Consider the following 26,017-nt stretch of genomic DNA (forward strand, 5'->3'; position numbering starts at 1 on the left):
ATATATATATATATATATATATATATATATATATATATATATATATATATATATATATATATATATATATATATATATATATATATATATATATATATAATCATTTGCCTTGGTCTTGTATCGAGACATCCATCCAATAGCTCGGAAGTTACAGGTCCAGAATTGAGAAATTGGATCGAGTTGACTTGGAAGGACAAGACGTAGGCTGCCTTCTGGGAAAGTTTTGATGAGTTTATTGGAAACTGAGAGGCAACGGGAAGTGTTTGGGGGCAATAAACAGTTTGTGAGAGCACTGTGTGAGGCAGTGAACATTGTGTGAGGCAGTGAACAGTGTGCATCAGTGAACAGTGTAAGAGATGTGGCTGTAAACTACGGCTCAGACCCACATTAGATAGTATTCATGTAGTAGAAAGTTGTCGTATGATAGCTGTGGCTTCTGAAGGCTGGGCGTGAGTTCTGACGACTGGTGGAGGAGTGGCGGTGTACATAACGTAAGGTTCGAAGTCTGGAAGAGTATTTATGTAACAGTGATCAGGAAAGATGGTTGATAGAAGTAAGGGGATGGGCAGCCCAGAGGCAGCAGTGTGTGTGTTAGTGAGCGGAGACCATGACATCGAACACATGACGGAGAACAACTACCTACTGATGGAAAGGCTTTTGGCACAGGAAACACAAAGATCTTTTATACATACCTTACTAACCAGTCATATTGATAACTTTACCCATACATTATTATCATATATATAAACCGTACCCTTATCACCGTGGTTATCCAATAAAAGAGCGTAAAATATTAGATTCAGTATCGCCAAAGAACTCAACTATATCCCAAGAAAAGAGAAAAATCACAGAAAATTATCAGTTACAAAATGCTGAAAGGAAATCAGAAATATGGAGGTACTGACTATGAAGAAAAGTTACGATGGATGACTGAGGCAACAAACACAGTTGACCCAACCTTGGCTTGACACATTCTAATGGTGATGTTGAGGGCTTCTATATCCCTTCATCTTATCATTTAACATTTTCCATAGGCTAAAAATAGCACTCTACTGTATTATTCTGTTGTTGTTGTATTTTTGCCATATTTATCAATTCTCAACAAACCTGATAGTTACATTTATAATACAAAGGGTTTAACAGTTATTAATATTTGAGAATATGAACGAAAATTAGTGGGACGTCCTGACAGGCAATCTCAGCAAGGTTGTAACACAAATTAATTGCTGGAGTACTTTTTCAGGTTTATGGTTAATAATAGAAGATCGGGTCGACTGTGCAATTTATTTCTTTGTTGTTGTTTTTTCGCTTCAACTCTGTGACTTCCCTCTGATTGTTCCCTGACCCCAAAGCGCCCGGAACAATTAAGATTCATTTACAGTATACGGGCTTCAGGAGCGTTTAGGCCGTCATCACAGCTCAGACCATGATCACAGCTCAGACCATGATCACAGCTCAGACCATGATCACAGCTCAGACCATGATCACAGCTCAGACCATGATCACAGCTCAGATCACAGCTCAGACCATGAGCTCAGACCACAGCTCAGACCATGATCACAGCTCAGACCATGATCACAGCTCAGACCATGATCACAGCTCAGACCTTGATCACAGCTCAGACCATGATCACAGCTCAGACATTGATCGCAGCTCAGACCTTGATCACAGATCAGACCTTGATCGCAGCTCAGACCATGATCACAGCTCAGACCATGATCACAACCCAAACCCTGAATCACAGCTTAAATCCGGATCACAATGAGGCTTTCTCATGATTACAGGTATGTGAAGGTGTGTGACGGTGACAATAAAGGAAAATTTGTGTGATGGGGAGAAAACTGTGGTGGGCCGGGGAGATTACTGGGTGGTGGTGAGGAGAATATGTGGTAGTGGGGATAATAATTGGTCGTGGGGAGGAAAATATGTTGTAGTGGGGAGAATATGTGGTCATGGGGAGGAGAATATGTAGTGATGTGTGTGTGTGAGAGAGAGAGAGAGAGAGTGTATGTATATTTATGTTTGAATGTCTATGTATTTTTTGTGCGTATATCTGAGTGAGATAAAGACGGTTTGTGTGTTTGTTTGAGTGTGCGTGCGAGAGTGCGTGCGTGAGTGTGTGCCGGTATGTATCCATATATGCATATTAATATTCTCTCTTGGGTGCGGCTACGTGTTAACTGTGTATTTGTATAACATTTTGTATATTTCTCTTTCTGATTTATTTTTTTTGGGTCTCCCTAGTTATGTTATTTTCTGCATGTGTGTATGTGTGTGTGTATGTGTAATCTCTCGTGATATATACTCATGTATGTTTAATTTAATGTGTATATTTTTTCCGTGTGCGTTTTGCCTCTGTCTGGCTTCAAATATTTACATTCCTTTACACAAACACCGACTCTGAATTCATGGACGCTAACCAACATTAATCCGCGAACCAGTTTATATTCAGGGGAACTTTACGTAAACTAGAGGAGAGTTACCGAGTAGTTCACAGTCAAAATTTACTGTTAACTAAAAAGCTAACTTGTGGCGTCTTTTGTTATCATGATTACTATAAAAAAGGAGAGAAATGTGTAGTCAATGTTGGTAAGTTTGTTCCTCCCATGAAACAGCATAAACAAGGAGGAAGGGAGAAGTGAGTGGTCATGGTGGTGTTGCTGTATATTCTCCCTCTCTCCCTCTCTCCCTCTCCCTATCTCTCCTTCTCTCCCTCTCCCCTCACCTCCCCTCCCCCCTTACCTTCCCTCCCCCATTGAAAAACGAAAACTCTAAACAATATAGCACTTGGCTGTAAAAACAAACCAGCCCCCCCCCCTCCCTCGCCGCCTCCACCACCCCTCGAGTAGTTAAGCCATCGTCAAAACATAAGGGAGTGGGGGGGGAGACAGCGTACCATGTTCCTGTGTAAGCCAACTGGATGGACTGGAGCCTGACTCAGCCTCAGAACAATTAACAGACGTGGAAAAGCCGTGAACTCAATAATTGGGAGCGGGTATTGGTTTGGGGGGGACACCAGCAGGCCATTTCTCCCCGGGAGGGTCTCAGTGGGGTGTTGCACGCCCGAACCTGGGAAGTACATTAGTGGGCAAGACCTCGTAATGCACCGCCTATACCTTCTACCTTTCTCTTATGTTTACCATCTGAAAATTATTTTTATTTTTGAACTGTAAAAGGTTGGTACACTTCAAACAGCCTCTGATGTGTAGCGTGTGGCTGGATATGTGTTTGGTGGTTCGGTTGTGTGAGAGTATTGCTTTTAATGATTTCCGGATAAGCATTCTACTACAATACATACTCTCTCTATATATTCCCCGGTTACGCGACACGAGCGCCTCTAGCGGCAGGTGCGGCTCTAGATAGAAATATCCCCTTCCACCGGCAGTATTGTGCAGCAATAAATTGTTGAGACTGCCGTAAAAAATGTCCCGGTATGTCGTTTATTCGCTTCCCAAAGGATGAAGAAAGATACGAGAACATGAGTTGCTATACGCTTGTGTTACGAACACTACATAAGCCAAGATTTAGGACCCAGTAATCTGAGAGTTTTGTTGCTATTGCGATTGTTTCTTATTATTTGCAGCAAATAAAACCGTTCTACACTCCACGGTCACTTGCTTAGTAAATATTAATAATACCAGTGTGTCCTGTTTTAATACCTGGTGTAGGATCCTTTAGTATGATTAAGTTAACTTAGTCGAATGTGTTTGAGCCATAAATTATTCTGCACTCTTTCGTTTGTTATGGTTGATTTTCTGTGCAGTAGTTATCTGTTTTTGCAATATACTGTTATATTTGTTGTTGTGTATCGTGGAGTAAAATATGTGATTACTGTAAATATTATTTAAGTTATAAAATTCAAGATAATGATAAACATACATATATTTTTTAATAGAAAATTTGTGATAAAAGGGACAGGTTTATTTGTTTCCAATTTCACATCATTTTTAATTATTGAACGTGAAAGGTAAATATCGAATAGCTTTTGTTCCAATCACAAGGAGTCCTTGGTACAGATTGCCAAGCCACTTTATTGTATGCAAAGAAATTGAAACTTTTTTTTTATTTGTCTACATCACAGATTCTGGGCAAATATTGGAATATTTTGTATCGACTGAAGGAAGAAGAAAGTAAAACTGTACTGGACTTAAGCAAATTTTACCTTCAGCAAAATTGTTGATGTACAGGATTTAGATAAGTTTTTTTCCGTTGGTGTTTCATTATTTTTTATTATGGATATTGAACTTGGCACTTAATGGTCCTGTGTATGAAAAAAAAGTAATTCATTTGGCTTAGGTAGTGTATTTCCCTCTAAAAAAGATTGGTTTCATACCTTACGTGAAACTAAGAAGGATTCCGACGCGATATTTTGCTGGAAGAACCTAAAAAGCGAGTAGTGACGGTACCCATGCATATATTAAGATAAAGTTTGTTCCAAAGTGTCCTGACTTACCACTAGGGCGCAGCATTTTACGTCTGAGTCATAAATTCGCCCGTGACGATCTGCAGTGAAGTCTCTCTTATTCTAGACAGTCGTTCATGTTATCTACAGTATAGGTCAATTTACAATCACTATATCTCAGTCTGCCCTACATATTGCTCAGTCTTCCCTACCCAGTGTTCAGTCTGCTCTACCTAGGGCTCAGTCTGACCTGATCATTAGAGTCTGACTACTGCTTCACTCAGTCGAAAACTGTATCCCTACCAGTATTATTATTAAAAATAGCACACGTAGTAGTGGTGGTGGCATTAGTAGTAGTAGTAGTAGTAGTAGTAGTCGCAGTAGTAGTAACAGCAGCAGTAGTAGTAGCTCATTAGCTATTAAAATTAAAGCATCAGAAACAAGGGCGAGAGATATCTAAAAAGACAGAGCTAATATATGTATAGATTAAGGCGCTATAAACTCCACGTGTAGATGCGTCCGTATAAAAGGAGACCGTGATTAGTCGGCATGAGTGGAGAAAAATAGGCCCCGAAAATAACAACACCGGCAAAAGTTTTAACTTTCTACGAGGAGTTAATGGACCATAAACTCGCTTCCAAAAGTTATTCGTGTTTTGAGCCTTGACTTTAGTGCAATTTGCCTCCCATAATGATTTCCACTGTTGCCTCTGCCGGTGTAGTTGTGTGTGGCCAAGACAACAGATGAGATATTTAAGAACGTTAGTTGCTTGGGTTAATATTGTTGATCATTTTTTATTCTGGTGTACAGATGTCGATGGCAGTTCAATCACTCGTTCTTAATAATAAATATATTGTCCAAGGAAAAAATATCTTAATCCGTCCACATTAAAGTAAATATCGACAGTTTTACGAAATTTAAAGGAACATAATGAAAGAATGAATTAAACCAATATTTAATTTACTCTCCATTACCTTTGTATTAACAGAATCATCATCATCATCTTGTCTTCTATACTTATGAAGCGTTACTTAATTGAGGTAGTATACGAGATCCGTATTTAATTTATTTAATCTAAGATCGACTGTGTAGTGATGTGAGAATTAAATGACAAGTCTGAAGAAGCCGGACATTGTGTGTACATATTTTACACACACACACACACACACACACACACACACACACACACACACACACACACATACACACACACACACACATACATATACAATTTCTTACTAGGGAGATGTAGAAGAAATATTAACAGATGGTACCACAAAATCTCTTCATTGTGTATCGTGTTCCTGAACTCCAGTTGTCAATACCTGGAGGAAACATCCATCCCCCACGTGTGTATAACAGGAGAGGAACCTGAGCCACTGCCTGGGGGTGTACAACTACCCCAGGTGAGTGGTTGCAGTCTCCACACTTAATTAATGTAGTTGCCTTTACCTTCAGGGCCGGGCAGGTGAGTAGGGTTTACCTTGCTCGTTATGAAGCTTTATTTAACTCCCATTATTAACTGTGTACACTCTACGGTAAGCCTCTAGGGGCAGTGTAGAAAGAAACTCGGAATACGTGAAGTGGGAACATGATTACTGCCGATGGATCTGTTCACTGATTGAGTTTAATGATAAAAAAAATTATCGTATTACACTTGAAGATGGAAGTATAAAATTTAGGTGAAGAGTTGTTTGTTTGTTTGTTTGTTTGTTTGTTTGCTTGTTTGTTTGTTTGTTTGTTTGTTTACTTGTTTGTTTGTTTGTTTTCGGGAGGATTATTAGCCTAAAACTTGACTTTTGATGGTGTGGTTTTATGTCACATTACTAGAGATGATTTATGATAGTGTATAATGTTCTAAATATAAACAGTATACATATATAATCGAAACGTTGGTAAATTAACCTCAAAGTTAATAAAGTAAAGCATTGTGTATCAAACTTTCACCACAACTCGATATCACCTTCACCATCCTCCCAGGCACAACACACACACACGTACGTTATAGTCCTGGTTGCCTGTTGCCCTTAATGCAGGACATTCATCCGCCTCACACATGAAAGATTCATCCTTCCCTTGAGCTGCTCTTGTTAACTTTCCGAGCTGATGCCTTTTGCTCCGACATGTTACCCTGGAAAGTCACCCGAATTCTACAGCCTGGACTACCACACTAAATATTAAGAGAGCTCGAGATGAACAAGTGTAAGGCTGGAACTAGCGGAATAGCCAGCAAGGGATCAAAGCACAGCCCGGCCAGCACAGAGCCCGGTGGGGTTAAAATGGTTAAATGCATCAAAGGATGGCTCCGGTCTCAAGGGCGCTATTGCGTTAGAAGGCCGCACCACCGCTGCTGCCATTACACATGTTTGTCTTTCTTTGTTTGACATTATACATAATCATACAGTAGTTTTAGTACGAGGGCGACTTTTCTCCGACATTCCACAAAGACTGTACAAGAAACGTTCTGTATAGTAATTCTAAAATGTCACGTCAGTTTTACATGGTCGGGGAATTTCGCCAATATGTATCATACAGGTATCTGACGTATAGCAAATATTGAACGTTCCATAAAGAATGATATGAGCTTGTTGACACGTGAGCCTGAAAGTGTGTACATACAGTACGTCGCTTCAGGTTGTGTCAGGTGGCTGATTCTGACTTGAATATTCATCATCTGTTTGTGGGGAGGATTTTAGAAGACCTCTCTCTCTCTCTCTCTCTCTCTCTCTCTCTCTCTCTCTCTCTCTCTCTCTCTCTCTCTCTCTCTCTCTCTCTCTCTCTCTCTCTCTCTCTCTCTCTCTCTCTCTCTCTCTCTCTCTCCCTCCCCATTCCCCCAATCTCCCTCTCTACGCCTGCGACCTTTTATCCTTCTTTCACCCTTCCCACTCTGCTTGCATTCCTCCACTTCCCCCTCCCCTTCCTCTCTCACTTCCCACGCTGTTCTTCCCTCTCCTCCTCCCAATCTCTCTTCTCTCCTCTCCCACCTCTCCGCCCCCTGCCCACCTCTCCATTCCTCTCACTTCTATCAGCACAACCCGTATTGAACGTCGGAGCCAAAAGTCACCCTACCATAACGCATCTCCACAACCCACCCAACGCACTCACCACCCTTACAACTCAACCCACCCAACGCACTCACCACCCTTACAACTCACCCCTTACTCAACTCCCCACCCAACGCACTCACCACCCTTACAACTCAACCCCACCCAACGCACTCACCACCCTTACAACTCAACCCACCCAACGCACTCACCACCCTTACAACTCAACCCCAACTCCACCACCAACCCCACCCAACACCTACCACCCTTACAACTCCAGCCCACCCAACGCACTCACCACCCTTACAACCTCAACCCACCCAACACACTCACCTCCCTTACAAACCAACCTAGCCACACACCCACGTTTTCTAACCAAAATTACATAATACACACACACACACACACGCGCACACACACACACACACACACACACACACACACACACACGATACAAAGAAACGTTTCTTCATCCCGTTTTCCTTATCTTTGTATCGTGTATGTATGTATGTATGTATGTATGTATGTATGTATGTATGTATGTATGTATGTATGTACGTACGTACGTATGTATGTATGTATGTATGTATGTAATAATAATAATAATAAACGATTTGTATGTATGTATGTATGTATGTATGTATGTATGTATGTATGTATGTATGTATGTATGTATGTATGCATGTGTGTATTTGTATAAAATACTTGTTTGGCACAGAATTCAAGTGTCCTTATTACCTTATTATATTCTTATTTTCTCTTGGGATTTCAGATTTCCAGTTATTATTTCCTCCATTTGATCACTTCACTATCATGTCTCTCTCACATGTTCACATCTGAAATTAAACCAACAGTAATTAACCAAATGTATTAACACCCGGTCACTGGTGTTCAAAACCCCGGGCCGGCACTGACACGAGTCGTCCTGCACGTCATGGTATATTGCTATAAAATATGATGAATATTATTTGGACTCGGAGTGTTAATATTGCTCCTATTAAGGTTTTAATTAATTCCGTTTTAGGTTTTCAAACGCATGATGTTGCATGAAACGAATTCGTGCATAAATATTCGGCGTTTCTATTCATATTCTAATTCACCGATTTGCACCGGAATAGTCAATTTTCATGTTCAAATATAATCAGATGCATTATTCAACGTATTACAATTTCTCTCCTCAATTTAGGCACATAAATAATGGTTAAAATGAAGTCCTCCTTCCACTTAATAATCAAGACTATAATAATGGAATTAGCTGTTTCTATTTAATTACAACTAAACAGTGTCAGTATCGCATATGTCCAGGGTGTCTCAGAAGAAAAAATTATATAAATTGCCTTGTATATTTTCGTGGAGATCACCTATTTTTTTTTTTGGGGTGGGGAGGGAGTATTACAGTAACAACATTGTCCTCTCTTGCCGATATTTGAGGACAACCTAACCTAAGCTAACCTAACCAAACTTAACCTAATCTGACTCTAATATTCAAGCCACATGAATAAGTTATCTGATAGCTTCATCGGGTATTGATACTAAGAGAGCGGTGAGAAATAGTGAGGGGTGCTGGTGAGGAATAGTGAGGGGTGCAGGTGAGGAATAGTGAGGGGTGCAGGTGAGGAATAGTGAGGGGTGCAGGTGAGGAATAGTGAGGGGTGTAGGTGAGAAATAGTGAGGGGTGCAGGTGAGAAATAGTGAGGGCTGCTGTGGGGGAAGAGGGGCGAGTATGTGAATTATAGAGTTGTGGTTGAATGTGGGTGCGCCAAGTCCGTAGACTTGCTAGTGATTGAAAAGCTATGCACTGAGATGGTATAGATGTGTGACCAGGATGTGTGACCAGGATTTGTGACCAGGATGTGTGTGACGACAGGGTGAAAGAAGGTGTGTATGTGTAGTGGTAATGGACCAGATGGGTGGGGTGACAGATCACATGGTAGGAGAAGGTGGAACAAGACAAATTGAGGGAAGGAGTTAGGTAAAATAGAGACGGGCAAGATGGATATATAAGGACTATATATTGTATGGTATGAATACTTTTCATGGTTAGGTTAGGTTTGGTTAAGTTTGTAGTATCTATGTTATTATATTTTGCTTTATTTTTTTTTCGCACACATTAACTACATTATAAAAACTATAATTTTCTAACCATCAAAATAAACAATGACAAACTCTCACCCAACCTTCCTGCCGGGTACTAACCAGACCAGGACACAAGAGAGACACGGTTACACAGTTGAGTCACGAGTGGCTGGTAGAACCTCCGCTTGACGTAAACTTGTGCGGGTGAAGTTCCAGCGTTGGGTCGCTACTTGTGAGCTGTGGACTCTCACTTATACCACAAACTCCTCTCTGGTAATTTAGTTGGTAAACTGCGCCACTAAACTTGGGCTCAGGGAATCAAACCTTCAGCAGTAACGTTGTTTTTTTGCCTCACCATTTGTTTTTGTTTTTGTTTTTTATTTTGGCAGTATTTTCTTCTCAGGGCCTCCCTCTCATGACCCTCTGACCACTATTGTTTTCCCACAATTTGTTCTCCTATAATACCTACTTAACCCTGATATCTTAATGACCAACACTGACGGACGTAGTGTTGTTTATTGTTGATTACATAGTATTTATATATTTCCTTTCCATATTAATTGGTTATTGTTAACTCAGTAAACTACACAGATGTCTCCCTGTATAAATTTCATAAGATCCATATCACATTTAATATCATCTAAATGTTGTAATAATTTCCGGCCCCTTGGCAAACTAACAAGGGAGTATCTGACTGATGGCCTCTGTTACATGCAAATACATACACACACACACACACACACACACACACACACACACACACACACACATACATTGCCATCCTTTCACAGTACGTAGTTATGTACAATGATTAAAGATCTTTATGGGTAGTTATGGGTGGTTGTGAACAGTAATTGTCTTACTATTACGTCACGTGGTTAAGGTCACTGTTTCATCGGCAAAGTTTTTCAGATAAAATCTTTATTAATTTAGGTTCTTCAGCGGTCAATGTGTTTACAGTACCGTTTGCTGTGTCTACAAACATTCTCTTATCATCCTCCTCAGTCACCGCTGCTATGGTGCTCCTCTAACCACAACACAGCCCTCAGGATTTCTCTATCTTGTTTACTCTTGTTGCAGCACGCCCATCCCCATAAGCCACTCGACACCTCACACTCTGATCAAACACGCACGCAGCGGCTCCATTGAATTACATCACTCGTCCCCCTCCCGCCGCTACCACCTCCTCCCGTCTCTCATCTACCATTTATTTCTGAATTAAATACTCTTCTTATTAATCAGTTCTAGTTCTCGCTGTGTCCTTAATACCATTATAAATCTCGGTTGAGTTGCTGTACATTAGTTTCACATCCATGTCTCTTTTCTTTAGTATTTTTCTACTTCAAACTCTGTGGTATTCAGTCCATCGATAGCTTCCCAAAGACACGTATGGCGCGGCCCTAACTCTTCAACTGCTAATTTAATGTACCACAGGAATTTTCACCGGTACATAATTAAGTGAATCAGAGGTTTATTCACACATAGGATTCATATTAATGTCTCATTATGTGTAGAGAGAGAGTTTGCTAATGAATGGATGACAATGAATTAGATATGTAAATAGTGTATAATTAGTACCGTAAATGTATAAGTAGTTAATGGTTACTTAATGGGATATATATCTTTGTAACTTACCCTGAAGGATACGGAGGAAATAATGGATACTGTAGGTGGTGTTGTTGTTGTATTTTGAGGTGAATGGGTACGCTAGTTTTTTTTTTTTTTTTTTTAGGAATGAGTTTTTTTTTACAGCAGCTATTTTCACTGCTATTTAGGCATACTTAGTAACACTCCCTCGTTCCCTTTCTCCCTGTCATCTTCTTTCTCTCTCTCTGTCTCTCTCTCTCTCTCTCTCCCTTCCTTCCTCCTTCGCTCCCTTCCTTCTTTCTTTCTTTCATTCCCTTTGTACCTCCGAACCACCTTTCCTTCCTTCCTTCCTTCCAACCACCCTTCCTTCCTCCTCACCCTCCCTCCAATAAACATTACATATGCAAATTAAGAAAATATAAACATCCAGTTTTAAGTCTCACTACATTTTTTCATATCATGGTAACAATTAACGTTATTGCAATGTTTCTTCCGCACAGGTAAGGTAATTTAATGCGTCTGACACCTGCATATACAAGGTAAACATTGAACACAAACCTAACCTAACCTAACCTAAGAGAATCCAGCACCTGTACAGTGTATCCATCAGCTTCGCCAGGGAGTAATCTTTTAGACACACCGGCGTAAATCATGTAAGTGACGGCGTCTGTTGTGTGCACCGGAGCTAGAATTACAGAGACACGCACTACGTTACATATTACCAGCCCGAGTGGAAATGTTTAAATGTATTTATCTTGTTCACATTAGCTAAACTAAAAGTTATAGTGGAAAAAAATGGCTTCGAAATTGCTCTGAGACTCTACTGTAACTTGGTGTTCCTGTGAATAGTATATATTATCACTTTAACTATCATATTATAAGCTTACATAATTACGCATATTTATGTGCATTCAGTCCTATTTGCATACAGGTATACACACATGCAAATACATGAATAATACAAACGCACATGCATATAAATTTATTAATAATGGTTGCACCTCATGTAACGAGGATGGCCGGCCCAATGCCACCTAGGCGTGAGTTTGTTTAAGGTGTAGAAGCTGTCATCAACACAATAACCACACCCTGAGTTAATGAGCTGAGTGACCCAGTGTCCAAGAAAACCGGACAACTCGCCAACTGCACTGGCTAACCATTACCCAGGAACACGATCCGCAAATCTATTAACATCCAGGTCCCCAATTACTGCTGGGTACACAGAGGCAAATGGCGTAAAGAAATTTGCCCATATATAGTTTCACCCTTCCCGAGGATCGAACCCGACCATTACACCATACACACACACGCTATACTTACTACGTGTTATCGTGGTTGACGGAGGGAGGACTGGGTCTCAGACCTCGCTGTGTCTCTATAAACACAGCTCGAAATCAAGAATATCTTCCCTTCCTCACACACACCTCCAGACGCACCCCATATCTGGAGATATTGTTCTAGAAGGTAAAACAGCGAGAGGTGTGTGTGTGTGTGTGTGTGTGTGTGTGTGTGTGTGTCACCAAGCACAGCATTACTGGAGGTGTGAGAGAGATGAGGATATTCTCGTGTTGACCAGTCTCACACACACACCATGGACCATGTTTACTACATAAACATATACCAGCAAATAACCTTTTTGTGCACAAGAGGATGTTTTGACAGCAGGAACGGGTAGTGATGCCAGGCGGGGTGTGAGGGCCTCAGGGTGTTCGCTGTGTAATGATCACACGACTACACATGTTTGAGGGGATGCGTTGTAACAAACTTCAATAACTTCTCATTGAATTTATTTAGCTCATATTCATCTGGGTAAGTCTCTGTTTACGTATTTATTTTTTTAGACTAAGTGATGTGTTTAAGATTTTATCAGTAATATAAGCAAACAGGGAAGATAAAATATATAAATATATTTGAGCATGACTGGTAATGGGATAACGCAGGGCTGCACACCCTGCAGTTTCTTTTATCATTTCGAGAAATTTTTCAATTTCTGTTTCCGAAATATCCGCCTTTGATGTTATGTCTCAAAGAGTTTTTAAAATTAAATTCCTAGCTATTAGAAGTGAAGAAAGCTGGAAATTTCTCTTCGGGGTCGACAAAAGGCGAGAAATAGTGGCGAGATGAGGCGCGTGAGGCGCAGGTCAGCTGTGTCGTTTAGATCTGTTTGGTGACGTTCACAACACTAACTCACTCACATCATAATATTTGTATTAAACAGCTTCCGTGGCCACTGTACGGGTATATTATCTTGTATTTAAAACTATAAGCAACTTCCATAGCCACCAAACACATCTTTTTAATATTACAGAACTAAATAAACGTGTTAATATCCCTTAGGCAAGACAGTAACTCTTTGTACACGAGAAGAGTTAATAACAGCGGGGAAGAACAGTCTGGTTTCTCTTTCATAAGAGATTGAAAATCTGTATTAAGAAAGACGAAAATATATCAGTGTTAAGCCAGCCCAGTGCTCAGAACATCAGTAGATTTGTGCTCCAAATTATTTAATAATATGCATTAACTTAATACTACTCGGATGCAGAAGTAGAATAATTCTTCATTGAAATCCTCGAATTTATATACATATAAAATAAAAAAGCATTAAAGTTATTTGGATGACTTCAGCGCTAAGGCTGGAAAATAAGAATTTGGTGATGTATCTGGGAAAATTTGGTCTCGTGAAGCAGGGTATGAGGTGCTCTCCTTGATGAACTTACAGCACGGTAGTATTTGCTCGTGATTTCCTTTAAGATGAAACGTAACAGGATATTAACTAGAAAAGATCTTAATGAAATTAAAAGAAAATCATTTCAAACCAAAAGAAAACTATATTTCAAAATTCATCGCATTTTTTCAGTTTAGTAGCGGTAGTTGTCCTAGACCTCAGTAGAGCATCTGCACTCTTTCAAATAAAATATCCTAAAGAAAAAAGACAGCTGCAGGCGGTCGATGGAAACAGAAAACTTTGGGACACGTGATAAATTGACAGACCAGGAAAAATACAGTTTCTCTTGAAGGAAGCTGACGTAACCTAACTAGTGGAAAGCTGACTCTAACCTTAAATTGTTGATATTGGATATAAAGGTGAAAGTCCTCGTCTGGTAGCTGTCTGTTCTGCTGAGATCATAAAGTACGGCGGTGTGGCTATTGAGGTACAGCTAGAATGAATACCCTCGTCATTGTTATTCATGCCTCAGTGTTATCATGTTAAGTATAGCACCAGGTAGAGAAGGCCTGTCATCTCAAAACATAAACAAAAGATTAAGTTCGGTTATATATTGAGCTTCATGTGTCAATAACGAGTCTCGGATAATACGTATAATAATACCGTATAAGTTTGAGTATGTTATGTTCTTCTTAACACTGGTGGATAATAAGAGGCAGTGTGTCCTCATAATGTGACTTATATTGAACATGGAACACACACGAGGCCACGCGTGTCTGGCCTCACATACTCGGTTGTATCTGTGAGGCAGTTAGGTTTTCATGACAAGCTGTTAGGGATCTTCTTATAATAATATCACTGGCTAACCTTAGGCGTCAGTCACGTATCCCTTCCTCAATGGGGATTGAAACCCAGGAATACTGGATTATCACCCCAGTATGATAACCACTCCTCCACTACTGTAAAAAAATATTATGTTACCCGATTTTTACTGTTAAATTGTTTATCGTCATTTCCTTCCATTTCAGTCCGTTTGTTGAGAGCATATAATACATTAGTCTCCTATATGTACAGTATTTACGACAGCACATCCCCGGCACACACACTCATATTTAAACATTTATACTGTACACACTCACGCATAAACACCAACAATGTATGGCACACACGCAAAACCACATGCACACACGCAAAACCACATGCACACACGCAAAACCATATGCACACACGCAAAACCACATGTACACACTCTTAAAAAGAGATCTCAGACACACACACACACAAAATATACACACAAAACACACACACAAACTATACACACAAAACACACACACAAAATATACACACAAAACACACACACAAAATATACACACAAAACACACACACAAAATATACACACACACACACACACACACACACACACAATCAACACATGTAAAAGCAACGATTTTCCATGTGTGTTTACTCGAACCTAGTTAGTAGAGCGTTAGATTACTGGCCTTTGATTAAGCCAACATCAAAAGAACCAATTTTTCAGCTCCAATGGATATTTCGGTGCCCTAATAGTAACTATCTAATTGTCTTTTTTTTATTTCAAACTAATTCCTAAACATGTATTGCAAAATGTTTCTGGTGACCGACTGCTAAATTCCTGGTTCAATGTGGCGTTAAGTGGTCATATTTTTGTCCTGGCTGGCGAGATGTATATATTGACCTCGTGACAATCAGAGTCTCCCCTCCAGTGTGTCATTTATACCATTAACTCCGTGTTTATATGAGGTGAATCCAGGTTTGTGTGGTTCAGGAGGGCTTTTATGTTCTAATTTCCAGCTTTTTGTTGACTTATAAATGCAAATGAATGACTCTGTGCGCGTGATCCATGGATAGGCTGATTATCACATAGGAAAAAGAAAACACCAAGTTCCCAAGCACTTCCGTGTAACTCCTTATCCTATACGGTTATCAGCATAGACCAACTCGAGGGTGGGTCGTGTACTGTCACTTGTACCTACACCCTCGGGTCGGATGCATTTCCACAGTTTTAAAGACAGACTTAAATTTGGTAGGGAGGTGCGGATGTATTCGGGGATGGTCGAACACTGTCTCCTGTCCCTCCACCGGAATGAAGAGAGAAAGAAAGAGAGAATATTAAGAAAGTTTTCATTACGACAAAGTTAACACACACGACACACTATAAAAGAGCGAGGATCATAAAGGGTCACAGCTGCTGTTGTTATGGTCAGTAAAAATGCAATAAAAAAATGTTACGTGGAAAAGTACATTTAAAGACAATCGTTCCTGAGATGTTTCATTCATGAGGAGATCAAGAGTTTTCAAAATCAGCGAAACACAGAATTGGAGAAATGTGTTCAAGACATAACAAAAAGTGTAGGACTCTCTTTGTTGGCTTTTCTTTTTTTCTTTTTTTGTTGAATGTGATTAGCTGAATACTTTATTAACAATAGAAACAATATTAAAAATAAAAATTATCAGGAATTGAAAAATTTATTGATTTCCTAATTTAATCAAAGTGAAAACCGAAGACAACACCTGAGTTAACTAATATTTCATCAGATTTTGACAATGTTGCTCCACTGGATAGGAAATACAGAAGGAAGGAGATGCAGAAGTGAAAGAAGTGTAGGACAGAGAGCGGTTCGGAATCTGCTCAGATACTATGGAAAATAAGAGTGTATAAAAAAGAGGGAAATGGGAAGACCAAGAGGGGGATAGAACGAAGGGGAATGGACACCTACGAAACAACAGTGTGCGTGAATGAGAGGAGAACATGGCAGCTTATGTTATGTGGGGCAGGAAATGTTGCTTGATGGACGACACTGAGGAGAAAAGAGATTGAGTGTCTTTTTATGGACGAGGAGAACTCTAGTTACACCCACAGTGATACAACAGTTAGAATAAAAGGGAAACTGTGTATAAATAATTGTGGTTATTTACGTCTGTTGTGTGTTAAGCGGGAACTAGGTTGAGAGTAAATATATATATAGGTTTTTTGTATACGTGAACCCGATATGTATACTGTATGTATATTTTAAAGACGTGTAATATACAGGAACATAAAAATCTGTAGGAATAAAGTCTGATCATTGTGAAGGACAGTCATATTGCTGTTAGTTTCTGTTGTGTTTTGAAGCTTAAAAAAAAAAGGTTGACTATTTCTTGTTGTTCATCTACGTACTTAAAAGAAATTCAAACCCATCTTCTCGGTTTCCATTCAATTAGCCTTTATTAACCATGGTGATAACATAACGAGAGTGAGGTTTGATTCTCATTAAAAAAACAAATAATCAACGTCAAATTCTCTCGTTAATCTAATAAATACTTGAAAACCATTAGTGATAATCGCGTGAGTATGAGGTGGCAAGGAAAGGCCGGCCATTAACGCCACAGAACTCACAGGAGCAGCCGCCCACCCACTGTTTATAGCAGCAATGTTGATGATGTAATGTTATTGTTGGTGCTCCACTCACTAGCCTGCCTCTTGTAGTCCCAGAATATTATAGTGTTATTTATTTATTTATTTATTTATTTATTTATTTATTTATTTATTTATTTATTTATTTATTTATTTATTTAGTTTGTTTATTTAGCTTATGTCCAATCATATATTCATAAAAAGTACCATAGGAATAAAGTGACTGACAAAGGGGTTTTAAGTAACTTGTTAAAGGATTAGCAAACTTTCTCCATCTTATATGAACTTTTTTTTCTTGATTATGGTGAAATTTAGGATTCCAGAAGTTTGGAACTTATCATTTATATCCACCCCTCCCCCACACACACTATATTTAGAGTGCGTTTAAACGTGGTTCATTGAGTTAACATCGTTTGGTTATTTCTCAAGTTTTTTTTTCATATTCACGTGTTGATGATTAGTGCATGTACTAATCTAAACTATGTAAACAAAGAACTTAGCTGATGAAACACAGTAATACATTATATCATTAACTCGTATGTGGGTCTGTCTTGCCAACAAACAGGTCACAAAACACGTCTACTGACACTCACTGGTATATTATTATTGTCATCTGTTTATTCCTTGAATTGCTAGTCAATTTGTTCGTTGAATAATTCGTTAATTCTGTATATTTTTCTTCATCTTCGCAATTAAGTGTCCCGGGTGTAATGACGCTGTGACCTTGGCATGATTACAGTCGGTACTTCAGGTCGTTATGCTTTTCATCACCTCTAATTACGCGTATGTTGATTGGTGATCATTATCTTAGCATCAATGGCTCGTTTACCAACATTGGGATCGCATGAAGAACTGACAGATGAACTGAGACCTTGTTTAGTTAAGGTCACTGTTCGACGGTTTTTCAGTCAGGTAATGCTGCGTGTTGAAATAAAAAAAAAAGTTGCCGCTGCTGACAGTCTTAGACCCACACGAAAATTTTAACCTGAGTGTGAGCGCTGATATCAGTGGAGACACTAACACAGAAACTCATGCTGACGGTGATGCTGACGGTGATGCTGACGGTGATGCTGACGGTGATGCTGACGGTGGTGCTGACACTGGGGAATACGTAAGCGTCAGGGGCAACAGGTAGCTAATGAAACACAGAGTTAACTATACTCCTGACCCCGTGTTTCCATTACTGCCACCAAACTATTAACTATACTCCTGACCCCGTGTTTCCATTACTGCCACCTAACTATTTGAATTTCACTGGAGAAGATGATGTCTGAGGAACTTTTTAATCGTGATGTTTCGTCTGCCTCTCAACTACCCAATAACGTCTCTTCGTAGATTCGTGTCGTCGTTAACCTATACCTGTACATAAAACTGAACGATGGCATAATGTTACATACCAATTCCCTAAACCATTTTTCTGTTCATTACGTATTGCCTCTATATATTCGTGTCACATTAACAAACTGTCATCAACATGTGTCGTAAAAAAATAAAATAAAAACACTGCATGAATTGGAGGAATATCATTATACGGATTAAACCGGAGAGACAGTAGAGTTATCAAACATCCATTAACAGATTCTACGTTATGTTTAAACACTATGTTATGCAAAATTAAACTTAATACTTCAAGAAAAAAAATTTAATCAATATTTAAGTGTTTGAAAGCTAAAATAGGACGGTTACGGTACATACTCCTGAACGCATAATTTAGCTGGAATTGCAATATCGTCGAGTGTCCTCTCATTTGTAGCGAAGGAGAATGAAATTGGTGGAGCTCATGTAGATCTAATATGCCAGGTGGAGATCGTTGTTCTGGATTAAAGACCTATTAAATAAATCTTGAATTGAAAATGTTGCAGTATTACCAGAGGAACTTTTAACAGCTCAGTAATCTTGAATGTTTTATCGATAATTTTCATAAAACAAAAGTTTGAATGCAAACGTTCTCATACTCGATGGATCATTCTAATATTCTGAGAGTGTAATGTAAGGGAGGGAAGTTGTTTATTACGTGTTGCTTAACGAGGGAATCAGGCAATCGAATGTCTACTGGTAGTTTGTGTCTTGTTAGTGTATGTATGAGCGAGTCATATAATAATCTTTGTGTCGTTGGTGATAGAGTCAAGTCTTATCTCAGGTACAGTGACGCTTATAATAGTTTACTATAAGATTACGTTTTTTTCTTCAGGATTATTGATGGGAAATCCTTGAGAAAAGCCGATTTTCCCTCAAAACAGATTATATCATTTAACTCTTATTGAGGAAATGTGGAAAAGAGTGGTAGGTGGCGGGAGGGGGATTTAGGGGAGGTGGAAGGAGGGGGAGATGGGAGGAGGTAGAGAGATCGTCGAGGGAAGGGGTTAGAGGAGGGTGGGGGGGGGATGAGGGGTGTTGTATATAATGTGTTTGCGTAAATTTCACTCATAAGGATAAATTTTCCCTTAGAAAAAATAGCATTGACTTACATGAATATCTTTTAAACTGAAATTTACTTGAACATAAGGTATCAAGAGTCTGAATTTATCATAAGTAAATGTTCGTGTAATATTAATCATCTTTAAAAGAGCCTCTGTTACATATAAGTATAATTCGATAACAAAATTCAATACCGACTGAGCTATGACTACATCTTTAATGACTGTGAACTGCTGACACTTACTGCATGGAGTGAGTGCATCTATTGATAATGTATTTCCAGTAAGTGCTGTTCTTGACAGGGAGGGAGGGAGGGAGGGAGGGAGGGAGGAGAGGAGATAAAGAGAGAGGAGGAGGGAGGGAGGGAGGGAGGGAGGGAGGGAGGGAGGGAGGGAGGGAGAACGCCACCATAAAATTACACCATACTTAATATTTCTGTCTTCCAGGGCTTATAGTACAGTAGGAGACAGACTACAGTACTGAGAAAAGATACACCCTCTCTTGTTCCAATTATATTCTGGGTTCGATAGACGTCACTTGACAAACTATTACACAAATGAGTTGGCTATATGACAGGTGTTTACAGGATCAACAAACTAACTCGTCTGTCTTATGAGGCGAGAGAATCATGAATGAGTTGATGTTATACGGAGGTGTTGTGTCTGCTAGTGGTCAATAATGTAATCATCATGAAAATGTTTTGTATTGGTTTATATGAGGGAACGTAAAAAGTATTCCTATAAATGAAAACGAATACAAAACACTGCAGACGAATACAAATATATTCCTCCACTCTTAGATTTATGTCAACATTATACGAAAATTGATTGTGAATTTATTTGCCTATATTGAAAATAGAATCCCAGTGAAGGCTAGACTTTTCTGCTGTTCATCTCTAGGTTAGGTTAGGTTAGGTTAGGTAAACTTTATCAGAGGGAGGGCAGTAAACCGACATATACGAGTACACACACACACACACACACACACACACACACACACACACACACACACCGCTGTAAAGTGCTGGCAGGTATCGATCACGTGAACCATTTGGTGATCAGCCTCGCTTTGTGTCAACCCTCAGAAGGTTAAGTTGAGCGCTGCTGGTCGGGTTTCTCATGAGCCAGGTAAGGTCGCAGGTGTGTGAGGGTCAAGACAAGGTGTGAAGATCCTTGAGTTTGGTGCATTAGAGATTGACTTTACTGTGTGTGTGTGTGTGTGTGTGGATAGGTTAGGTTAGGTTAGGTTAGGTTAGTGTGTTGAATATAAACGCTTAATCTAAACATTGCGTCTATTTGTGGAGTATAATATGGACATCTGTGAACAGTTCTTGGGGCTTGTGGGTTCATATATTGTGTAAAGTGTTAAACATAACATGCGAAGTCAGATATAGGGTCAATTATGTGAAGAGGTCAAATGGTGTGTGGGGCGTCCAGTTTGGTTTTAGATATCAAACTTGGGTGTCATTATATCAATCATGGTGAATTGTAGACTAGTTAATACAAGGACAGGTGTGCTCTTTTTAGGTCACATATAAATGGTGTTCCACAAAATGTCCCTCTCTTCCTCCAACGAACAGTGTCTCAGGGAGTAAGGCAGGGATGGAGGGAGGCAGGGAGCAGAGAGCAGGGAGGGAGACACGGAGCAGGGGGGAGGCACGGAGCAGGCAGGGAAGCAGGGAGCAGGCAGGCAGGGAGCAGAGGGCAGGGAGGGAGGCACGGAGGGAGACAGTGACATTTTTATGGGACAGTTGGGACACCCTATATGTGTTTTTAAGGACAATATTGTAGTTTTGAGGATGAGTGTACCTGTGAGGTTCGAAATGATTGTATTATTATTATTATTATTATTATTATTATTATTATTATTAGTAGTAGTAGTAGTAGTAGTAGTAGTAGTAGTAGTAGTAGTAGTAGTAGTAGTAGTAGTAGTAGTATTAGTATTATTATTATTATTATTATTATTATTATTTACTGTATTACGGTGCGCGGTGAATTGAAAAAGTCTACGGTGTTTGCTATCCATGTTTCACTTACTCTGCCGTATTAATGAGCTTCGTTCTTAGTACTGCTGTCATTAGACCATGCTAGGTGTAGTAATAGTGGTAGTGGATTATTATTATTATTATTATTATTATTATTATTATTATTATTATTATTATTATTATTATTATTATTATTATTATTATTATTATTATTACTATTACTATTACTATTACTATTACTATTATTATTATTATTATTATTATTATTATTATTATTATTATTATTATTATTATTATTATTATTATTATTATTATTATTATTATTATTATTATTATTATTATTGTATCACAGTTGCTAGATATAATTCGTATTGTTATTATCTATTATCTTCATTGTCGTTTATCCAAGAACATTATCAGTTTTCATTATTCTTCCTGGAATCTTAATATTCACGTAGTTTTATCTCTCATGGTGTCAGAATAGTGTAATTACTAACCTTGCTACGTGCTTAAAGACCTTGATTGTTGAAGCATAGTGATAACATTAATATAACCACGACGACCTTAGTCCATTGATCTTGTACAGGGAGGGCGAGCAACAGTCTTTGTATAAATAATATGTCTACCTCTAATGTATATTATGTATTACTCGTTTATGTTGTGTGTTTTGTATGATGTATGTTGTGTATGGTTAGTACTCATTTCTGCCGAGAGACGCCCACGATCAATAGAGTATACAGTGTGTGTGTGTGTGCGTGTGTGCGTGTGTGCGTGTGTTTATATATGTAACGAGGAACATTTAGTTATCCAAGCAAGAGTTATAGGTACACAATTGTCATTTTTGTAAAGCCCGAATGTTCACCACAATATCACACACTAATTCCAAAAGCAAGTAAATCTACCATGAAACGGGAAGCTTGTCGACGGAGCGTAATATCTCCACAGAGGGAAGACTTGTAAATCAAAGCTTTCACAGCCGACGGAAAGCCTAGTGTAGCAACCAACACGGGGATCAAAAGCCGGGCAAGAACGCTCCTGGAAATCCATAAACCCAGGCGGGATCCGCAAAGAACCTCTAACCTAACCTAACTCAACCTAACTTAACTAGATCAAGGTGGGGAGAGGTCATCATTCCCCCCTCCCCCCTTCCTTCCCCTCCTACTCAGTACCTCCAGTTTCTCCCCCTCTACACGCTAAAATACCTTCGTTATTGTACTTCAGTAATAACATTATAACAACAAGAACAGTTCCTCCTCGGGTAAATTTGTTCGAGTTTTTGTTTCTCTCCTACGTCGACGCTCCTGGTATATTAGACACTCCCATTGGCACTCACTAGCAAGCACTGGTTAAAATTCACTCAAAACTCTTGATATCCCGAGGACACTAACAGAGCCTGAACATCAGTAAGTGGATGTGTTTGATATACTGGACAAAGATACTTACCCTGCAGTAATCAGTTAATGAAAAAATAGAAATGATATGCTATTTATGTATTCATCTCGCTATTTGTTTATTTTTTTTAATTCTTTGAGTATGGAAAGAGGTTGTTGTTGTTGGTGGTGTTATTGTTGTTGTTGTTATGTTGTTACTGAGCTTCAACAATGGACGTGACATGATCTTCATTTCATCCCTGAAGAAGAAAAAAATCGCTACTAAAACAAAAGACTTGATAGTGATGTCATTTACTTTTTTTCCTCCTGAGCAAGTAAAGATTTTCTCATACGGCATTCTTGAGTAGACGACAGAGGAAGACAAACAAAGTCATATCCCTTCCATATTAATTTTGTATTCCTTTCAATATTACTGAATAAAATATATAAACATACCTGTCTCTCCTATCAGTAACATCCAAAGGTGATCAATACAACACTAAAGGAATATCATAATACCAGTTTATAGCATTGCGTTACCTTCATATTTCCGTCAATAATATGAGACGTGTGTAGTGACCCTAATTTACACCTTCTGTTGTTTACCAGGAAGACGATATTAAGTTCCGTATTCCTCAAGGGTCCAACTTACCCTTGTGATGAGAAGCCGTTGATTTGTTTTTTGCTTTTTCAGGGGTGTGAGTATAATTATGTGTGAATGAGCGTATATTACTGTTTTATTATCAAAATTTTGTTGTAAGTTTGGACGAGTTTGTATGTGTTGGTGTTTGTTTTGTGTGTGTGTGTGTGTGTGTGTGTGTGTGTGTGTGTGTGTGTGTGTGTGTTGGTGTTATTTGGGTTGGGTTTAACAAAAAGCAAAATTCAAGTGGTATTTTATTTTCAGGATAGTGTTAACAAAATAATTAACATCCTCTTTCATCCTGGGAAAATTTTATACGAGAATATTTTTAAGTAAATATAGGTAAAACGGATTTTTATTTACACCACTGTGATAAAAAATATAGAAATTCTTCCCCTTTTTATACAGAAGATCCTAGAGAAAGTAGAGTGAAGTTTTCTTAACGAGATGCTCTTAGAAAGTATAGAAAAGCCTCATGACCTTAAAGTGGGGACGAGGTAAAGCTTTCTCTTGAAGATCCTCAGAGAAAACGCGGTTCATCTTTCTTTCTGAGACACTGGAAGAATGTTAGATGAAACTTTTTCTCCCCAGGACAGAGGAAAAACCTGAAACGAATTTTCCATCTCTGAACTGTGGGAGAATTTGAAGTAAGTCATTTTCTTCCTGGCGCTGAAAGAGAGGAAAGGCTATTTTCTGCCATTAAACATAGCATCTATTAAGTACAATGAAGGAATATAGAGCACTAATGATGGTAATTGTTCATATATAGAATTTAAATGTATTCAGTATCTTTGTAATGTTTCTCTCGGATTTTCTTTCTTTTCCATAGTTTTGCTCTTTCTCTTTCTCTCGTTCTTAAGACTGCCTCTTGCCAGCAGCCCTTGTGTTGCTGCTGTTATCATAGTGAGCCGTAGGGAACTGGTGTTTATTTTTTATCCCTCTAGTTGTGGCAGCTCTCAGGACGTCTCTCTTCTTAGTAAGTCAGAGCCCCATCATATGGGCTCCATAGCCACTGACTTGATGGTCCGCCAAAGCTCTTCAAATAAGAACATCAGGGAAGCGTTCTGTGCGACCTGCGACAGTCCGCACGGCACGAGGATGCTAGACGCTCTTGAAGTGTCCTGTGTGGTGTTCTCCTTGCTGCCTGGTGGCGTCCGAGGGCCCGTGGGATCTCCGTTAGGTATCCTGAAGATTGTCGTTTCCCTGATCATGGCAATCATTCTCGGGAGCGCGTACCTTATTGTCCATATGCGTAAGTAACGGATTGTTGCCGTCACTATGGATGTTTTAAGCTGTGTATGCTGAGATATGTAACTGGAATCTCAGTCTTAAGTCTTAATAATAATTAATTTATCATCAGGCTACTTTACGACGAGCAGCAAAATGACGACCTTAAGTTCTACAACAAGATTTAGTGAGGCAGTTTACGCCTACTGTTTGTCTCTTACGGCCTGGATCATTGTCACATCCTTCTGGACCAAGTCAAAAACCGTGGCCCTTCACCTCGACACCGTCAAGAAACTACAAGTGGGAAGATTTGATAAGAAATCGTATGCTCTGGGTATTGTGATCTTGCTTCCAGTTTTGATCTGCGGTGTAAATTTCTCGGATTTGTATGTGTTTTTTATGATAGACAACACACCTCTGTGGCTGCTTATTATATTTTTAATATCACACGTATGGCTAACATTCATCCTGACGCTGCCAATATTCTTTTATGTAATTCTCGGGAAGTGTATCATTGAGGCATTTACTGAAAACAACACTGCACTTTCCCAGGCTCTTTTGGAAGGGGACCAAGCATCCATTAGCGTCATTAAAAACCAGTATTTTGCTCTTCGAAAACTGTATAATGAGTTAGAAAGCATCTTATCTCTACCCATGTTCTGTGTCATAGTCTATTTTCTGTATTCGCTTATCAACACAATCTTCTACGTGGTCGGTACCTTAGAAGTCGGCAGTTTGAACGCCGCCTTCCTAGCCCTTACAGCAGCTCAGTGTTGTTCCCTGACGACCCTGGTGCTCATAGGGCATACCGCCGACACCATCACAAGCAAGGTTAGTAGTGTGAGGCCCCTGTCACAGTGTTCATTTGTTTCATATATTAAGTAGTAAGTATATTCCTCTCTCCTAACTACCAGTAAAAACTTGTGTGGAAAGAGGAGGGAAATTAGGGACATTGAAAGATAACCAAGAAGAGAGATAGAGAATAACATAGGAACAGGTAGAAAGAGAGAAGTCTGGCCCCGAGCACCTGCACTGTACCCATAGGTCTCCTACACAGGCTGCAGCACCAATGATGATACTGATGGAGGCGGAACAGAGAAGCGACTGCAGCGTAGAACCGATTTTCTGGACTCAAAGACACCATCAGGTGACGACTCCTGCTACATCCTAG

General features: G+C 39.3%; 1 protein-coding gene across 1 annotated transcript; it reads left to right on the forward strand.

The window, feature by feature from the left end:
- The first annotated feature begins 1,761 nt into the window (after positions 1–1,761).
- On the forward strand, positions 1,762–26,017 carry LOC121866868. The gene is made up of 5 exons (XM_042366603.1): positions 1,762–1,784; positions 18,216–18,338; positions 24,564–24,871; positions 24,980–25,677; positions 25,904–26,017. The coding sequence occupies exons 1-5, from the start codon at positions 1,762–1,764 to the stop codon at positions 26,015–26,017; spliced, it is 1,266 nt and encodes a 421-aa protein (XP_042222537.1).

Source organism: Homarus americanus, unplaced genomic scaffold (assembly GCF_018991925.1).
Source record: "Homarus americanus isolate GMGI-L3 unplaced genomic scaffold, GMGI_Hamer_2.0 scaffold3452, whole genome shotgun sequence".
Classification (NCBI taxonomy): domain Eukaryota; kingdom Metazoa; phylum Arthropoda; class Malacostraca; order Decapoda; family Nephropidae; genus Homarus; species Homarus americanus.